Genomic DNA, 18067 nt, shown 5'->3' on the forward strand with positions numbered 1-18067 from the left:
CTATCACATCAGTTCAGTTGTGTTATGAACCATTAATCAATGAAACTTACCTATTGTAGTGTAGTCTTCAAGTGTTCTCAATAAAATAACTCAAAAAAATTTCAGATTCGGAAAAATCTTCAATTCTTCCCCAATTCCAATTTCTAAGAGACTAAGATTCAAGCCGAATTGAATGGTCATCGCTGGATCCATCATAGGCAATAACAAAGCAATTGTATCATTGCGACCACCCATGTTTGTTAATTTTCTTGGGTATACATATGCGTTCTGAGTTTGCGTGAGGACTTGGACTAAAGTTCCTGAATTGGCTATCATTCCAAGCAGCACATGGAAGGTAAGTCTACTATGACAATCACCCCATGATGAGGCAGGCCATGGTACTTAGAAAACTGAAATTGGTTCACAATAGATCATGGATCACTGGTTCCAGTATATGCCGCAACCAACCTCGAGAGAAATGACACATACTATCATCTACTAAAAGAAAAGAGAAAAATGCACCATATAATCCATCATTATTATGATTCTTGTATCAGAAAATTATTATTATCTGTGAAAAACTAGATTAAAATTGGAATAAATTGTCCCAAAATTTCACATCCACAGCAATCAAACTGATTAAATTCAAAATTTGTTCATGTTCCTTCAACTCATAAAGTGTCATTGATAAGCTATGTGCTAGAGATTCGAGTAACAATTGAAGATCCACTCTCCTAAATCATTTTGGGATATGACTCCCCAACTAGAGCTTGTGCAATGAGTATAACTATGAGTAAATGACTGGATCGGTGATTCTTATCATCAAAGTTCAAACAGAAAAAAGAAAAGGTACAAAACAAAAGCATCCGACCCCTCAATTTCACTGACAGTAACTCAGTAAATGTCTACTTCTCAACGAACTTCTTCAGGTTCTTTAACCACAAGAAGTACTCTCTGCTATCTTTGTTGATCATATACTCATGCAAGAAGTTAGTAGTGCTGGGTTTTATCCCTCTGATCTCCAAATACTTGTGGAAAGCCTTTTGCAGGTTCTCATCCAAATCCCTAGGAACAAGGATAAACACAGTTTAAAAAGAGTAGTGGAGATATATAACTGGAGGTAGTCAAATAAAGGTTAATTTTGAAATAATGAATCATGATAACTTACATGAAGTCTGGCCCCTCATAGGCAATCTGATCTTCAGAAGCTTCTGGTTCCTTAACAGACAAGCTGTCGATTGTCATCTCATCCGGGTAAGCAGTGCAACCAAACTCCAAACAGAGGTTACCTCCTTTGGAAACACTTACAACCAGTGGGATGCTAGATTGGTTACTTCTCTCGCTATCATCGTCGTCGTCGTCATTTTCATTGCCAACATCACCAGTAACAAGATCAGGCATGTGAACTTCAACTTTGATGATTTCACCCTGGTATTCTCTTCTTAATGATACGGTTTGCTGTCCTGGGTTGTCTTGGATTTCAAAAGGGAACCCACCAGGAATCTCGTCAACCTATGGGGAAATGGGAAGGAAAATAATTTTACAAAAAAAAAAAACAAGAATTGTTCATGGTTACACATATAAAGGTCTTGGAGCATCTCAGCTATGCCAACATTATCTAACGGAGAGAGTAACATGATGACTAGTACTAACACTCTGCACCTACTGTCTTGTATCAGATGATTAACAAGCAGACTATAGGCATATTTGATATATTTCATTTGCAGCTGAAACCAACAGAGCAGAAATTTATGAAGGCAAGTTGTATGACTGAAGAAAACACATAAGTAGAGGAAAAATAAACCAGAAAGTAAAAGCATGAACAAACGCTAGAATTCACCTGGTCTACCTACGTTATAACCACGACCACAGTTGAAAACTAAAAAAGGGTGTACCCACAATAGAACTCCCAAGGCACCAAAATTTTTTTCAAGGTGATCGTCGGATTAATCAAACCCATGTTAGGATCAATAACCTTCAAGTGCAAAGGGTTGTCAAAACTTTGTGCCCAGTGGCGCAGCCATTACAACTCAAGCTTTCCAGAATTTTGAAGAAACTGAAAATGAGTGATAATGGATTCTGTAAACTAACTTCACTTGTCAAAAACTTAAATTTGGGGGTTGAGGGAGGGGTAGACTTATGCTCTTTCAGCCTAAAATAATTTTCATGAAATCTTTAGCATAAGTTTGTGGGTTCGATTAATCCTTCCAAGCCTAAAGTTTTTTTTTTTCATGAAATGACTAAACACACTATTCAGTGATAATGGGAAATGGAAAGGTAAGTAGGGTCACAACAATGGAAAATCCAAGTGCATTACTAATGCATTACACAGAACTATTGGGCAACAATCTCGGGACCTTGGGCGAAATAGACCACGAATTAACAATCTGAAAATGTAGAAAACCCAACATTTAATTCGGTTTTCTCTTCTATATGTTTTTTGTTCAAATTGATTTCACAAATTGTAGAACATTTGCCTGAATCCGCCTATATTCACAAACAAACAATGGAGAACTTCACTGGAGACTGGAGTGCATAATGGGCAATCACAATATAATAGAACCGAAGACACAATCAAACAGAGATCAATCCCTATTCAGCTTTTCATTTAAAATCCTCTCCCCAAATGGTCATTCAAGATTAAAAAATCAAATCAATAAAAGGGAAGAAAGGAAATAGAGACCCAAACACGACGAACAATCGAGAAGATGAGGAAAGCAATAGAGAGTAGTTACTAACCCGATTGTGATCGTCGGATTCCTCAGCACATTTAATCTCCGATTCGATTGCTCGAACTAGACTGTCGTCAGAACTGGACCTCTTAGCGACCGAAGAGAAATTAAAGAGGGTTGGAAGAAATGTCCTTCGACAGAGCTCCTGTGAGACAGAGCTGGTCTTCAAGGAAGTTAATAGGATAGCATGATGTGCCCTCTGAGTCCCGGCGACGGCACGGACTGCAAGAGGCGCTACTGATGAAGCGGCTCTCCGGAAGATAGCCGAGAACACCATTTGACTGATTGATGGCAGAGACGAGCTTCGCTTTCAGACTCTATACCTTTTTTTGTCCCTTTTCAATGCTTTCCAAATCCCAAAAACAAACGCTACAGGGACTAGACTTGTTAGGGTTTTACAGGTTTTTGAGCTTAGAGGTTTTCTACTAGGGTTTTAGGTACAAGCCGCACAACCCCGTGTGTTTACCGTTTGTCTACAACGTGTCCAGTGGCGTTTAGAATGAGTTGGGAACTTGGGATCACCTCCCCGTATAGGTACCCTCCCCTACGGCTGGGGAGTGACACATGTCCTCTGTGTGCTATCTAACATTAACATTTATGGATCACATGTAAAAAGGAAAACGGTCAGAAAAACAGAAACGGATAATACGAGTTTTAAACAATAAAATTTTTCCATTGATACCATCAAATAAACGGTAAAAAAAAATAGAGAATGGCAAAAAATGAAAAACAAACGATACGGGTTTTGAACGTGTAGATTTCAAATAAACAGTATCCAACACTAGTGCATATATATCTCATGTCTCATTATAAGTTTTATGACATATAATTGAATATCATCCAACACCAATTCTAAATTCATACACCACACATGTCCAAGTTTTATTGAGCAATATGGCTTGACTATGATGTTGTTCATTGTTGTCAACATAGTCAACACACTTTTGAAGTAATGTATGTTCAGTTTGAGTTGGGAGTCATCACTTTAGAAACATTTTTTAGGAAATGCTTTAGTTAGTATTCTCAATTTCAAAGTCCATACATTGATATTGAGTTGAAGGTGATATCATGAGAAATATAAACCATTGAATTCGGGAGAGAGAGATATGGTCAATTAAGTGGATATTTTGTTCAACAAGTTGAGTCTGAAAAACGCAAAAAAAGAGGAACATGTTTAAACACATTTTAAACATGTTTAGAATGGGAATGCTCTCCGTTTGGGTTTTTCAAGTATCTTTGGGAAGTATACGGAAAAATATGTTTTAAACGATAAAAAATAAGAACATGTTTAAAATGAAATTTTAAATGCATTTTTGCTAGGACCACAACACAATGATAAGGTTGCCATACTCTGAGGTCACAGGTTCTAGCACTCCATGGCTTCCTCTAAAGACATCATTAGGGTCACATGAATGCAAACATCGGCGCAACAATTAGGTGACTATTGTGAAAAATGGTATGTTGGAAAATTAAGGTCTTTCTGTTTAGCTGCAAGTGGTCTGCATGTTTCCATACATGTCTATTTTCCAAACTTCTCTTCAAAATAATGCCAAAATCACTGTGCCTTTCATGTAGGCCAGTGACAGAATATTAGACATCCTACCCCCAGCAGAAGGCCTACAATATCTGCAGTCGTAGATCCTTCTAATGTCTTAATTTCCCTTTTTTCAATTTTGTTTTAAGATTTCCTAATGGAATTGAGTTATACAGAGAAGAAAAATGAAAGAGAAAAGGACAGTGAATTCACGGCACGACTTGAGCGAAAAATCAATCAATTACACCACAATAACAAGACTCAAGGTGGGTAACAGACCCGCCAAGTCTATGAAGTTCAGCTTTCCTGTAACAGATGCTTTAGAAACATCTCCTAAAGTTGAAGAAACGAAAATTTAAAGCACTCCATGGCTTCAGAAATTTAACTAGTCATTTAACATCATGGTTTGAGCCTTCGAGGTATCCTTATCGAATCAGCTGATTCTTATCAATATCGGCAGGGGCCAATTACCAATAACTGGTCGATCCCATATCAGTGGATCAGTACGGATCAAGGGTAAGAAAATAATTTACAAATAAAACCAGGGTCTAAGCCATCTGATAAGGGCAGATCAATATCGGTATCATATCGCTACCAGCCAAGACCGATTACAAAATCCCTGTTTTTTAAAAAATAAAAAAAATAAAAACACACACACACATACACAAGATTAAAGAAATAAAGTCCCGCTCCTGTCTTGACCAAGCACACAGTAAATCTCAACTACACCAAGCCAGTGCAGAAACAAGAATAGACCAAAGGTACGAAACCCCCAAAACTACACCAAGAGGAGAGGAATCTTCAAGTCATAAGCTGTAGTGCTGCACAAAGGAATACTAACTGCATTCCTACGAATTTGGCAGCATGGTATGCAAAATGACAATCTATCATGGGATAATCACATGGAACGTGCGACATGGATTAATCCCACAACTTATGATCATAATATGCATAAGGCCACAATGGATAGCACAAACTGTGAAACATCAAGTTCTAAATCCTGCTGTTTTCCCCCAAAGAAGATTCTAAACCAGGCTACCAAAATTCAAATGTTATTAGATAAAGTAAATATAGTATCTAGACTGAACAAATGCCAAGACACCTGCCACTACAAGAAGTGAAAAACATCATGAACCACTTGAAAACTTAAATTTCACACCCTCAGTGCTAGATTGAATTTGAAAAGAGAGAGGACTTTCTACTATTACCATCCGTGGTTGTCAACGGCCGGCGACCCTTGTCAGGACCCCCAATAATGCCCCAAGACTCAAACTGCCGTTGTCGTGCTCTTGCCCTCTCTTTCTCTTCTTCAGACTTGGTTGAGAAACAATATGGACATGAAACTCCATATTCCCACTCTGGAGCCTCCATGTCTGCATCACTCACTGGCTGCTTACACCCATAGCACAGCTGGAAAGTTCCTTGTACCAACCCATGCTCAACTGAGACTCGCTTGTCAAAAACAAAACACTCACCCTCCCATAGACTCTCTGACTTTGGGACTTCCTCCAGATATTTCAGAATACCACCTTCCAAATGATAAACCTTGTAAAATAATAAAAATCCAACAATACCAATTAAGTGACACAATGTTAGTGATTGTAAAATGTATCAATTAATAAATAGATTTTTTTTTTGGTTGGGGGGGGGTGAGGGTGGAGAAGGGGAAGTGTAAAGTATGTATGCTTCATAAATGAGATTAGCATAAGGGAGAATTTCCTAGGTTAGTCAATCGAAGAAGCTTCTCCAACTGGGACGTGACAGCTTAGTTGGCAATGAAATTTTGAGGGGAGTCTGTGACATGGAAGCTTAGTTGGTAATGAAATTTTCATGTAAATGAAGATCGCATTATCCTATCACTTATGATGAGTTTCAGTCTTCATTCACAAGAAATGGTGAGTGGTTAACGGAGGAGAGCTAATGATGTATGATGTATCACCATCATCTGGTTTCAATGCTTTGTAAGGAGAAAATCAAAGTTCAATACTGTATCATTAAAGCATGTCCCAGTTGCAAAAATCTCCAACTGAATAGCAAGAGAATTAGCACACATGTTTGTCTGGAAGTTAGAAGAGAGTACGATATGGGACTACCCAGATAGGTAATTTGGTTGATAAAGGTAGTCCTAATAGGGTTAGTAACAGAGATGGATAAATATTAGTCTTAATTTACTTTGGCTCAGTTTATGCGAAGTATATTTCCCATCCAGAATAAAAAAATGTATGGGCCACAGTAATGCTAAGTTGAGACATACCTCTTTGAAACCTTTGCTTAGGAGAAAGCTTGAAGCTTTTTCACATCGAATTCCACCAGTGCAGTACATAGCAACCCGGGTTGGCATTGTTTTTCCGTGAATTTCATTTCTTTCTTCAGAGCTTTCATTTGAACCATCAACCTCTGTTTTTGATTGTAAGCCCTCTGGTCCAGCAAGCTGGAATTGATCATCCACCCATGATGGAAACTCCCGAAATGCTGTGGTACATGGATCAACTGCTCCTTTAAACTTGCCTATTCGAATCTCATAGGTATTGCGCACATCAATCACCACCTGAAGTATTACAGAAGGGGTAAAGAAAAGGAGATCAAGAAACTAGCAACCTACACCTTAGAATATTTTGAATGTAATGTCAGGTACTTTTTCCTAATACTCTTTCCCGACAAATCAGTACCATAATCGTGTATACACATCCAAAGATCCTAAACCACAATTTACTATGTCAACCCAAGCAATCTCTTAGGACAGCAAACAAACAAATTGAATGATCTTAATCCTTAAATAGCCAAGCTATTCTTGTTGTCACTCATAAATTGAAACTGTAGCCATGTATGATTCTGTTATTCCGAAGAGTAGATGCTCTCTACCCGACCTAAGCATATTGTGTCCATATCATGTTCCGATGAAATACCACATAAATTCCTCATGAGACATTCAGCATAACTAGCAAGAGATCTGGATGTCTTGGAGACTTGGACTACCAAGTTGGAATGGATTAAGATTAAGAGATCTAGCATAATTAAAAAGCATCACTGAATAATTCAGAGGCACTAAGAATACCCATCTTCCCTCTCTGTGCATAATGTGAAAGAAAAAAAGATCTTTGCTTGTTTTATATTTCATGGAAGCATCAGGCATGACCAATATCCTGGACATTGTTCAGCTGACAGACAACTAAGTTATAGCATAGGCACAGCCAGGTAATTGGGTGTGTCTTAGAAATTACACTTACACTTAACACATGGTACACTGTCCAGTAATCAAGCTTACATATAAACACTCTTACCTTCCTCACAAAAAAAAAAAAAAAGAGCAAACCCCACACACCCCTCACCCCCCCCCAAACAAAAAAAACCCTTAAAAAAATGCAAATTAAAAAAAAAAAAAAAAAAAAAAAAAAAAAAAAAAGTGAAGTACACAATTAAATAAGAAGGAAAAAAGGAATAACGGAACATAGGCAGAAACCATCCTTTTTTCTCCAATAAGCATAATTAATTCCCCTAAAAATTGTTTCCTTTTTTGACAAACCACAAATATTTCTTAAACTGAAGCATAAAATAAAAGGGAGAACTCTGTCTTGAACTTGGGTAGTCCAAGCTCAAGATATGCCTGGTATGACAAACCATGAATAATGATGAGTCCACAAGAAATGAATTTGATTTAAAACACAATCATCTAATTGGACTCAATTGAAATGAATTAACCAGCAAGCAAAATAAAGATTAAACAATGCAACAGGTAATCCCAGTCGAAGTTTTAATCACTTACTATATCTGGATCCGTAATCAATGTATTCCAAACCCTTGGACTCACATACTTTCCAACTCTTTCAATAGGTGACACAGTAGGCATTCCAAGAGAAACAATCTGCTCAAACATAAAACGATGAAAATAAGATCCACAGAAAAATATTAGCAAAGCGAAAAAAACATTAAATTCAAATAAATGACTAGGACAAAAAGGTGTGCCATTAGTAGAGTACCTCCTTCTTCAACTTGACCCTCACATGATCCCATCGAAAGGGTGCATCTTCCCCAGCTCCAAGAGGTGAACTGCTAGTATGTCCATGATGGATGGCTTCATCCTCTGGACTCACAGGTGAGTCCACCTGTCTTAGGCCCTTTAAACGGTTATCTGCTTGAATGAATCCAAGAACCCGATCCACTGATTCACGGGTTCCGCATATGCTCCCATTGATACCTTCAGGTGCCAGAATAATACCACCTGAAACACGCTGGACAGGATCAGCTTGTGAGGAACAAATGGCACATGTATCCACAAAACCCAAGCAGGAGCAATACATTCACACATATTTACAGAATCTGTTCCCATCAGACACCCTTGAAAAAAAAATTCTTAAAACAGCAATGACACTATATTCTTGTAACACATAAAAACAGCAACCAGATACATCATTATAATCCAAAATATGATCAATATATTGATATCAAGCAATGGTCCTTCTCTCCAAAAATGTTTTCCTTGACATATCCCCAGCATCCATTTAAAAATTGAACCTTAATCGTGAGCCTTGAGGTTTACACCCCCTTATTCTAGTCTCCCTTCCCATCCACTTGAAATGCCTCTAGTTTTACATCACAGTGCGATCAGTGACGAGACTAATGAGAGAAAGCAAGTAGCTCTGGAGACTAGAAAGAATAGTATGTATCAACATTACATTTCCTCCCTCACTATATTACTCTTCAAAGAAACTAGATTTTACCAGCTCTTACACCTGTGATTTGAGTAGTAACAAGCAAATACTGGAGCTTCAATTTACGAAATCAAAATTTCTCCACGGTAACACAATAAATCTTCACCAAACTTCTCAATGCATAGATTTTCAAGACAAATAATCCATACAATAGATACTGAAGCAAGTTTCAAAGTTCAAATCCAAAGTCATACAGAAATAGAGAAAAACTAATAAGCAATGACAATTTAAAAATTGGAGGCGACGGGGAGGGGGAGGAAAATTGGATTTGAGAGACTCACAACTTCCTCGCAGAGCTCCTTCAAGGGCTTGCGCATATCAGCGTGGTCGGGGAAATCAGCAAACTTGTAGAATGAAACCACAACGAGTGCTTTTTGAATGGATTCCTCGGTTTCATGTTGCCGTTGGATTCTCAACTCGGAGGTGCTCGAAATGGGTATGGAAGAACTGCGATTAGACAAGCATCTGGAGATACTAGCGTTTCTATGAAGGGTCTCCGCTGGATTCGGATGCGAAATCGTCAAGTTGGAGAAGAAAGGATGATGAGCACTCTGTTGAGTCTCGGAGGAGTTCGCCGACATGGTGCGAGAGAAAGAAAAGCTAGGGTTGGGTCCAGCTTTCGAGGATGAGCAAGAGGATAGCATCCTCCGTGCGACGACTGTAATTGTTCTGCACCTCAACAATGGCGAGGATTGCATCTACAACTCTCTCTCTCTCTCTGCCAGAAGTCTCAGAAAGAGATAATACTTTACAGTTAGAGAAGCTTGCGGCAAACAAAAAAAAAAGAAAAGCTTGCTGCAATCTCCCGATGTCGGAAACCCCACGACCTGAAGGAAAGAGCTTAAGCCTGAACAATTGCCCGGAGTCCAGCAGGCCTTGGGCTCAGTTTGGGCTATAATTAGGCCCACAAATCATGTAAGTTTGGAAAGTTTATTTTGAAACTTCGATATTCTGTGGAAAGGTTAGCATTAGGTCTTCTATTTACATGCTACCCGCTTGCGTGGGATAGACCAATGGGAGGTCGTGCTGAGGCATCTTTAGGGAAGGTGTGGGGGAGCAAAATCGTCTACGGTGAGTGGTAGTGAGGATCCAATGGCTGGATTGGTCCTAAAATGCACCTCAGCCGTTGGATCCTCATTGTCATTCACCATCTCCCCGCAAATGATTTTAATGCGGAATGAGGGGCAGTACAGTGTTTTCGCATCCGCCTATGTCTAGGTGTACACTAGACACACGCCAATGGATAATTTTCTCTTTTTTTTTTTTTTTTTTTTCTTTTTGGTATAAACCAAGGCAAAATGAGAAAAAAAATTTCCACCACCCCAAATGAAAGAAACACAGAATGCAAGGGTCATGGTTGCTCCCTACTGTCCAAAGTCGAAAACGCCCTCATTATTCCTAATACCCTTTTCACGCCATCTGAGGTCTTCAATCAAGGAATTCTTCAGAAATTCTGTCAAATGAGAAATTTAAAAATTTGGTGAAAAAATGATACTCCTATAAAAAGCGATGGAATGTTTTTTTTTTTTTTTTTTTTTTGACAGAAAATAAAATAGCAGTGTAATGTTGAAAAGAAACATACAGTTAAGCTTATAAGATAACACAATCTTCCACATGGCAAAACATGGTACTAGTCTAGAGATACTCTTTAGTCTTGTTGGACCATAAAGTTTTTTGTTTTGCTTGAAATTACATTTCACAAACATTTTTCTTTATGGGAGGGGCCTAGAGAGGTGAAGAACACCTAGTCTCCGTTTGTTTTTTTTTGGGTAAAACGTTTGGTAGTTTGGTAGCAAGTGAAATTAAAGAGTAAATTTTTCTTCTAAGAAATTTTTTTTTGCAATCATTGGTCATTACCACATAAAACTATATAACTCACTCCAAATCATATCATATTTGATAACATCTAAAATATATCATTATTAAATACGATAAGAAATTTACATAAATTATACGATCACATGAGTAATGATTACAAAAGTATCCATGTTAAGTTTAAAAAATTTATTTTCCTTCCTTTTAAATTTCCCTCAAGAATCAAACAACCTAAAATAAAACAAAAATGCCGAAAAAGTAAGGATAAAAGGACATTCATGGTAGATTTGAAAATAAGAATCGAAGGTTACTATTAGAATTGGTCCTGAATCCAGATACAATTCTTTAAGAGCATACATTGTCCAGTCACGTGTTCTTCCATTAATAGCCAAGCCGTCCCAAGACACAGGAGGACGTGATGCTGCAAGGAGGTCAACTCATTCACTTCATAATGACCAACTTGAGCTAGAAGGTTTCACATTACCAAAGATGTTAAGAAGCCCCATACGGGCCCAGAATTTGAATGAATGCAACATCGATTGCCTCTACCAAGAAAAATGAAAACATCGAATCCATCCACATGTGAAAAACCCAAGAAAAACGCCCAGACTAAGAGAAGAAGATGAGAAAAGAAAACGGTAGAGTCAATCAAGCCCCAATGTTGCCAAGCCAGATAAAAAATGGAAACTGGACCATAGCCATGAAAAGCAAGAGATAATGATGCTTGCTTGAATCATAACTCCTCACCTCTGCAAACAGAACTCGCTTCATTGTCTTCACCAAGAAGATCCCCATGCACAAACACGTCCATGGCATCAGGAAATAGTATGAGTAGCCCCACATGATCCTCCCAAGAACAGCCACACACATCCCTGTAAAAGCATAACCACCATATGCCACAATGTCCAGCAAAGGTGCCTCCCCACTCCCCAATGAATAGAGTGAAGCTTTAAGAAGCACAACTTGTAAAAACCAGCCTAGTAGTCCTTTTGTAAAAAGCAAACTTAAAGCTTCCGGGCTAAACCTGGAAAAAGTGAAGACAAAAAAGAATACCTCCAGAGTTGAAACATTTCGTAAGGAAAAGAAATAATACTTCTTAAATAGTTCATTTCAATTAATGTGAGAAGGAATCTCATAAAGCCCTTTTTTTTTTCGGGTCAGAGGGGTGGGGCCGAGTGCAGTGAAATCTTGTCAAGCTTGGTGAGGCTGAATATTACCTCCCATTGAGTCCCAGCGAGAAACCAGCAAGAACCACATAGGTACCAAATGCCATTAAGGGAATGTACAAATCTGGAGCATTTATGTCATAGATTGGAGGTTTATAAGAAAGCCTGCCCCCAACTGGTTCGGTTATCCTTGTCCAGTGCCCCTGAGTAAAATGAAGATTTCAGAAACTCTCATGACATAAAAGCAGCAAGCCAAAACAATACTGAGAAACTTTGTGATTACCCTGTGTAGGAACGGAAATAGAATGACCTTCAATTTGTTCCTCACATACTGGTCATTCACTTGGAAATAGTACTGGGGATCAGAGAAATACCTGCTTATCTGCTCATAAAAGAACATTCAGTGAGAAAGATGCAGAGGGCCGAAATAAAATACTTGTGATAAGACTGTATTGACTCCAATGCAGACACCAGAAGTGGTTGACAAATGACAACTCATGTTGCATGCCAAATTAATCCGCCCATCTGATCAATACTTTTCATCAAAAATGTCGGAGTCCCACAAGCAAAACAAAGGCCAATTTTCAGAATGTGAACTGTGCAACATGAAATTTGGCCATGATCTATCCAAGAGATGGTTACCAATTTACCAGTCAGGGACAGGCATTCAAAGTCATTTTACCCCATAGAAGTAAAACAAGTGGTCAGCAGAAGTCCACTCCTATTTATCAGATGTCAGCAATCACAAAAATTCAGCCGATTAAGTTAGATGCTTAATATTTAACATGTGGTGGAACAGTGAATTAGTTGCTTAACTTCTTTTTCTTACTTCTTTTCCTCTCAGGATGTTGAAATTTTATAGCAATGGCATGCTACTTACAATGCTTTGTACATTTTCTGAGCTTGAACCCAGGATTTTCTCACCATATGCACCCAATCCACCTCGGATGAGTCCTGAACCAGCTCCATAGAATGCATTCCCAAATGGATTGGCTTGAGGGTTTAAGGGGGGCCTTGGTACCCCAGGCTGTGCTCCTATATTATCATACATTTCTGTAATATAACAAAGAAGAGAGGAAGAAAATAATAAAATCAGACAAAGTTACACAGAGAAGCACAAGTGGGGGAAGATGAGATAAATACTAACAAAAGGAAAAATAAATGTCAACATATATAAATTGAAGTCAATACAATTCCTACAAGACAAGCTCACAAAATATAGAAGAAAGGAAGACTGCCTTATGCAAGACAAATGTACAAAGATTAGAAACTATTCGATGCAGATTGCAGCTCAAAAAGGAGAGAGGGGAAAAATATATACACGGTGCCACAAATGGGCCTTCTTATGCTTAATTTGTTGAGCACAACTTGCATTGCATTGTTGTTGTCATTGTTGTCAACACAATCAGCCCGGAAGATCAGTTGAGCACCAAGCTTGTGTTGGTACATGTTGGTCATCACACTCACTTAGATGGACTGGATTGCAGGCAGTAAAGCTTGCATTCCGCTGTTGTTGCTATAACTTGGCAGATACCAACAAAAAAATGACCTTTCTCCAACAGCATCCTGGCAATCCTTTATTAGTGCTTATAGATCAATATGTTGCATTTTAATTCAATTCTGATTTGATTTGGTCATTTAGGCTATGTACTGTAATGATTCTGTTTTTTAAACGTGATTCTGGGTCTGGCACACTTTTTGGCATGTCTGTTTTTTTAGAGTGACTCTGCGTCTTAAATGATGTATCGTAACCAAAAAAAAAAAAGATTTTGTAACCTGGAAGAAATAGAAACCTGTATGGTTTGCACTTAATAGAATCGTTTCTATTAGAAACCAATATTTACATAAAATGCCATCTTCACCATGGCTGTCAAAGTTGTGATTTTTAAATAAAATCCAAGGATAGTCAATGGTTTTTAAATAAATTCCAAGTTATGTAAACCATTATTACACAAATAGCTAAAGTCGAAATAAGACATAGACAAGAATAATTGATATGATCAAGTTCTATATCAACAACAAGGTTGTCACGTCAAATGTGAAATATTTCGCCATGTTTCCTTGCGGTCGATTAATATGATAGCCATATCCTCCTTGCGGATAATTCTTGAAACCATTATCATATTTGCGATCATCAATATGAACCCTACCCTAATGCAATCCTGTGAAAGAAAGCTTAATCTTTTTTTGTTATTATTATTGTTCTTGAAAAATGCAATTTAGCCCTAAAAGTAAGTAGCAGTTGGTGGTCCAAGACTCCAAGTCCAACAAAGAACAGATGAGGACAAAGAAATGAATAATGGCTTTTGGTAGCCATGTTATAACCTTACACCTGAGTACTCTCTATCCAGGCCTCACCATGACCTTAACCAGAGTAGTTCTTGTGGTCTCAATTGCTCCATAAGAATATCCTCCATGTAGATGGGACCCAAGAACTCAAGAAGCTTCTGTTCTCTGCAACCTTTCTACATACCAATTAAAATGAAAATGCAAGAATCCATGAAACCAGACCAAGCTTGTTTTAGCTGGTTCTCACACCCACACAGCCACACAAAGACAAATATACATACACACAAACTACTTCTACCAAGTAGTGAATCTTCTTCACTGATTTGACAAAAATGGCCAAATTAGGATGATTCATTTGAATTAGGTGGAATCCCAATTCCATTTCCTCCATATCAGAAAACATTTAAGAGTGTGGAAAGTGGGTCTCCTTAAATCCATGGTTTGAATCCCATAGCTAACCATTATTGTTTTGAAATCAACACTACACTTCTCTTAACAACCCCCAATGGCAACCCAGATCTCTATCTCTGTTTTGTTACTTGGCAATCACTGATCAATTCCCTAACACTAGTTGTTGGTCACCGGTTTTCCTGTTGTACTAGGAAAACGATCAATCCAAACATTTTAATTTCCAAAATAAGCCGAAACAGCATAGCTGAACACAGGAATTTGGAAATTATCAGATAAATGTCTTAAACTGCAGATTTAGGTGCTTTTTTTTTGGGGGGGGGGGGTGAGAATGCTGTCCAAAGTTATGAGTCGCAGGTGATTTTCAAGTCCAAATGCATAAATAACACTTAACATCTAGACATCAACATGCATGAGCCACATATTAAAGGATTCCCATTCAGAAAAGTTTCAACGTCACCTCCTTGAAACTAAATTGAGTCTTAAGATCATGAGTATTTCTGTACCTAATCCCTAAAACCATATATCACGAGGCATATACTAGAGACAGCAAGCAAATTTAGTAGGGTTTCTTTCCCAGAAATCAGAGATTCAAGGCTTCACAGGAGACATTCAAATTTTATAATCAACCAAGGAAAGAAACCCTAAATCTGCATTCCATACTTCACACGTTCAAATCACAGATCTAGACATAAATCGATGCCTTTTCTGTGAGAGAGAGAGACGACTTACCTTCGTGCACAGAGGCTCAAAAAATACTTCTCCCTGGGAAAATCGAACTTCGACTTGGAGATCAACAAGGCAAGCTGCAAAATAAATAAAAAACGGTTAACAGAGGGAGAGAGAGATCAGGGGGGAGAGGGAGTGAAAGAGAGACAGGGAAAGAGATCGACCTACCTCGCCGATGGCAGCTCTGCGTCGTTTTCGTAGACAGTGGCTGCAACAAACTTAAATCCTGCTGGAACAACGAAATAAACTGGAAACGAAGAAGATAATCAGTAGGGAGGGAGATAGAGAGCGTGTGAAAGAGGGTAATAGGGTTTTGCTTCACTTTGCTACATCTATTGTTATGTTTTGAGGGTAAAGTACGTATTTGCCCCTCTTGACTTAAGCCAAACAGTTGATTCAGCGCTTTTTGCTCAGAATCAATTCTGAGAATGAAAAGCTCATAATCAATTCTGAGAATGAAAAGCACCACTTTCATGTTCCAAAAAAGGGACTCCAAAACTTAAAAGTGTTCGGTTCATTTCAAAAAACAAGAAATTGAACCGGGCTTACCATACAGTTTTTATCCCATTTTTATCCCAAAAAAATGGAAAAAAACAATAGAATCCATTTTTTAGATCGTTACAGTACAAAGCCTTAGGTTGTGTTTGATAACAACGTTTCGTGTCAAAAACAAAAATTTCAGTTTCTGTGTCAAAATGTCTTTTTTTTTTTTTTAACGAAATTGAAACGACGGAACTCCCTTTTGTTGTTCTGTCAGTTCTCGTTTGCACCTTCTTTTTTTTTTCACTTTTTGTTCAAAAAAAACGAAACACACCATAAATGCACCAAATGCTTTATTCCGTTTTTTTATTTTCATAGAACGAAAAAACTCCAGAAACGTTACCAAACGCAGCCTTGTACTCATTCTATTGTTTTTAAATTCATTTTCTGATACAAATATCAGCCCTTACTTTTAAATGTTTCAAACCAAAATTGATAGTCTTTCATTCTTCATAATCAATACCCAAACCTTTACTACCATCTGTTATATCTAGCATAATTCCCCGTTCATTCAGCGCAACCCCTCAACTCTTATAGGCACAGGAACTCCCTGGCTTTCCTATACCAATTTCCTGCAAGAAAAAGAAAGAACCATTTCGTATTCTTACAAGGTTTCTGCTTCTAAATTGGTCCACCGATAAGCCAGTAACACTGACATTGTGAAAGATTTCATTTGGGTCTTGCAGTCATCACTAAGGTAATAATACCTTCACCCGGTGTGTCTACAAAAAACCTTCCACATGTCCCCATAATGTAGGACTAGATTGAACACTAAACTAGACCCAAACAACAGGTTCTTGTAAACCAAAGAACAACCAAAATTCACCCAACAGTAGTCAACACAACAGTCCAGAACTAGTCAGCCAACAGTCCTTAGAACCCAGAATTATCAAACTCAGAATCTGGAATTTTGAGAGTAGAGTTTGCACTAACAAATAGGATATCCAGTAACAGAAATAGAGTATGAATATAATATGATCAAAGCCAAAACACACCAGAATAGACAAATCAAATCAAGACTCAATTCTGGACAGCAGGATCTGAAACCTGACCATCGATTCTAATACTTCAGAAACTTCAGCAGTAGATGTTTAAGGAACAAGTAGCAAGTCTAAATACTGATTAGAAGGTCTAATCCCTTGAGAAAATATAAGCAACAACCAACCTCGACAGGAATCAGAAATCAGACAAGAATTTATGGGCAGAATCCATTATCGGTCAGGACTGCAGATCACTACACAGCAACTGAACCAGAGGTCTGATCTGTCTCAAAATTGGATCGAGTCCCCTTCTTAATGGTCCTAACAATCGACCAAAATCTCAAAGCAATCGGGTGGCCAGAACTCCAAAATAGACTAGGTTGACAGAATAGGAAACAGAGAGCTTAACCCAGAAATTTCTGCAGAAAAATTCAGATTACTTCCCTGAGATGGCTGAAGAAGAATAGTAACAACAAGAAGAAGAAAAAAACACTTGAAAAGAAGGAAAGAATACTTGAAGAGACCTCTTGGACTTCACGCCGCAAAGAGTCAATTGGATCAAACACCAATTCCTTCAGCCTTGATCAAACACAAGACAACTCTTCATGAAGAAGACAATAGCAACAGCCATTATTTTTTTATCAAAATCATTCTAGGCTTTTAGGAGCCTCCTCTTCTTTATTTATAATGTTAATGGGGAAGGGAATTACAAAATAGAAGGTTCCTCAAAAAGGAAACCAAATATTCTCCTAATACAATAGTTACTAAAAACTGAAATTAGAAACTAGTTGAAAAATGAAACTAACTACTAATGACTTGACTCAATCAATAACTTGACTCATAAAGAAACAAATATAACTCAAATCAAGCCCAACTAAAAAGGAAACTAATGAAAATGGAAACTAACTAGTAATCCCATATTCAATCTTAGACCCCCCATTTTAGACTCATAAAAGTGGTCTATTACACTCAAAACACATGGGATCAATGGCCTAACATGTATGGAACCCAACTCTAGGCTTATTCGTAATAAAACAAGCATATTTTGATAATTAATCTGCATCACCCCATCTTTCAGCCCCCAATCCAAGAGATTTTTAACCTATCTTACTTCAGGAGTTCGAATTTCTAAGGTTTTGAACATACTGGAACCGAATCACTTCCACACCCCCCCCCCACAAAAAAA

The 18067-nt window shown here is 38.0% G+C and overlaps 3 protein-coding genes across 5 annotated transcripts in view; all 3 read right to left on the minus strand.

Annotated features, from left to right (window-relative positions):
- Positions 1–592: 592 nt before the first annotated feature.
- On the minus strand, positions 593–3178 carry LOC122085634 (uncharacterized protein At2g39795, mitochondrial-like). The gene is made up of 3 exons (XM_042654126.1): positions 2719–3178; positions 1148–1491; positions 593–1044 (listed from the first exon to the last, which is right to left on the minus strand). The coding sequence occupies exons 1-3, from the start codon at positions 2986–2988 to the stop codon at positions 885–887; spliced, it is 774 nt and encodes a 257-aa protein (XP_042510060.1). The 5' UTR covers positions 2989–3178; the 3' UTR covers positions 593–884.
- Positions 3179–5281: 2103 nt separating this feature from the next.
- On the minus strand, positions 5282–9967 carry LOC122086305 (rhodanese-like domain-containing protein 7). Its single transcript, XM_042655064.1, has 5 exons — positions 9236–9967; positions 8223–8474; positions 8009–8107; positions 6500–6793; positions 5282–5790 (listed from the first exon to the last, which is right to left on the minus strand). The coding sequence occupies exons 1-5, from the start codon at positions 9650–9652 to the stop codon at positions 5413–5415; spliced, it is 1440 nt and encodes a 479-aa protein (XP_042510998.1). The 5' UTR covers positions 9653–9967; the 3' UTR covers positions 5282–5412.
- Positions 9968–11051: 1084 nt separating this feature from the next.
- Positions 11052–18067, minus strand: part of LOC122086306 (protein YIF1B-A-like) — a 7871-nt gene continuing 855 nt past the window's right edge. The window contains exons 3-8 of one of the 3 annotated variants that reach the window (XM_042655067.1): positions 15530–15608; positions 15365–15418; positions 12816–12988; positions 12219–12317; positions 11987–12138; positions 11052–11793 (exon numbers count right to left, since the gene is read on the minus strand). In XM_042655067.1, coding sequence (XP_042511001.1) covers positions 11418–11793; positions 11987–12138; positions 12219–12317; positions 12816–12986 — 798 coding nt within the window. In that variant the 5' untranslated portion in view covers positions 12987–12988; positions 15365–15418; positions 15530–15608 and the 3' untranslated portion in view covers positions 11052–11417. Of the gene's footprint in view, positions 11794–11986; positions 12139–12218; positions 12318–12815; positions 12989–15364; positions 15439–15525; positions 15609–18067 lie in introns of all 3 variants that reach the window. The other 2 variants (XM_042655065.1, XM_042655066.1) reach the window with 2 other exon arrangements.

This window comes from Macadamia integrifolia, chromosome 8 (assembly GCF_013358625.1).
Source record: "Macadamia integrifolia cultivar HAES 741 chromosome 8, SCU_Mint_v3, whole genome shotgun sequence".
In the NCBI taxonomy this organism is placed as follows: Eukaryota; Viridiplantae; Streptophyta; class Magnoliopsida; order Proteales; family Proteaceae; genus Macadamia; species Macadamia integrifolia.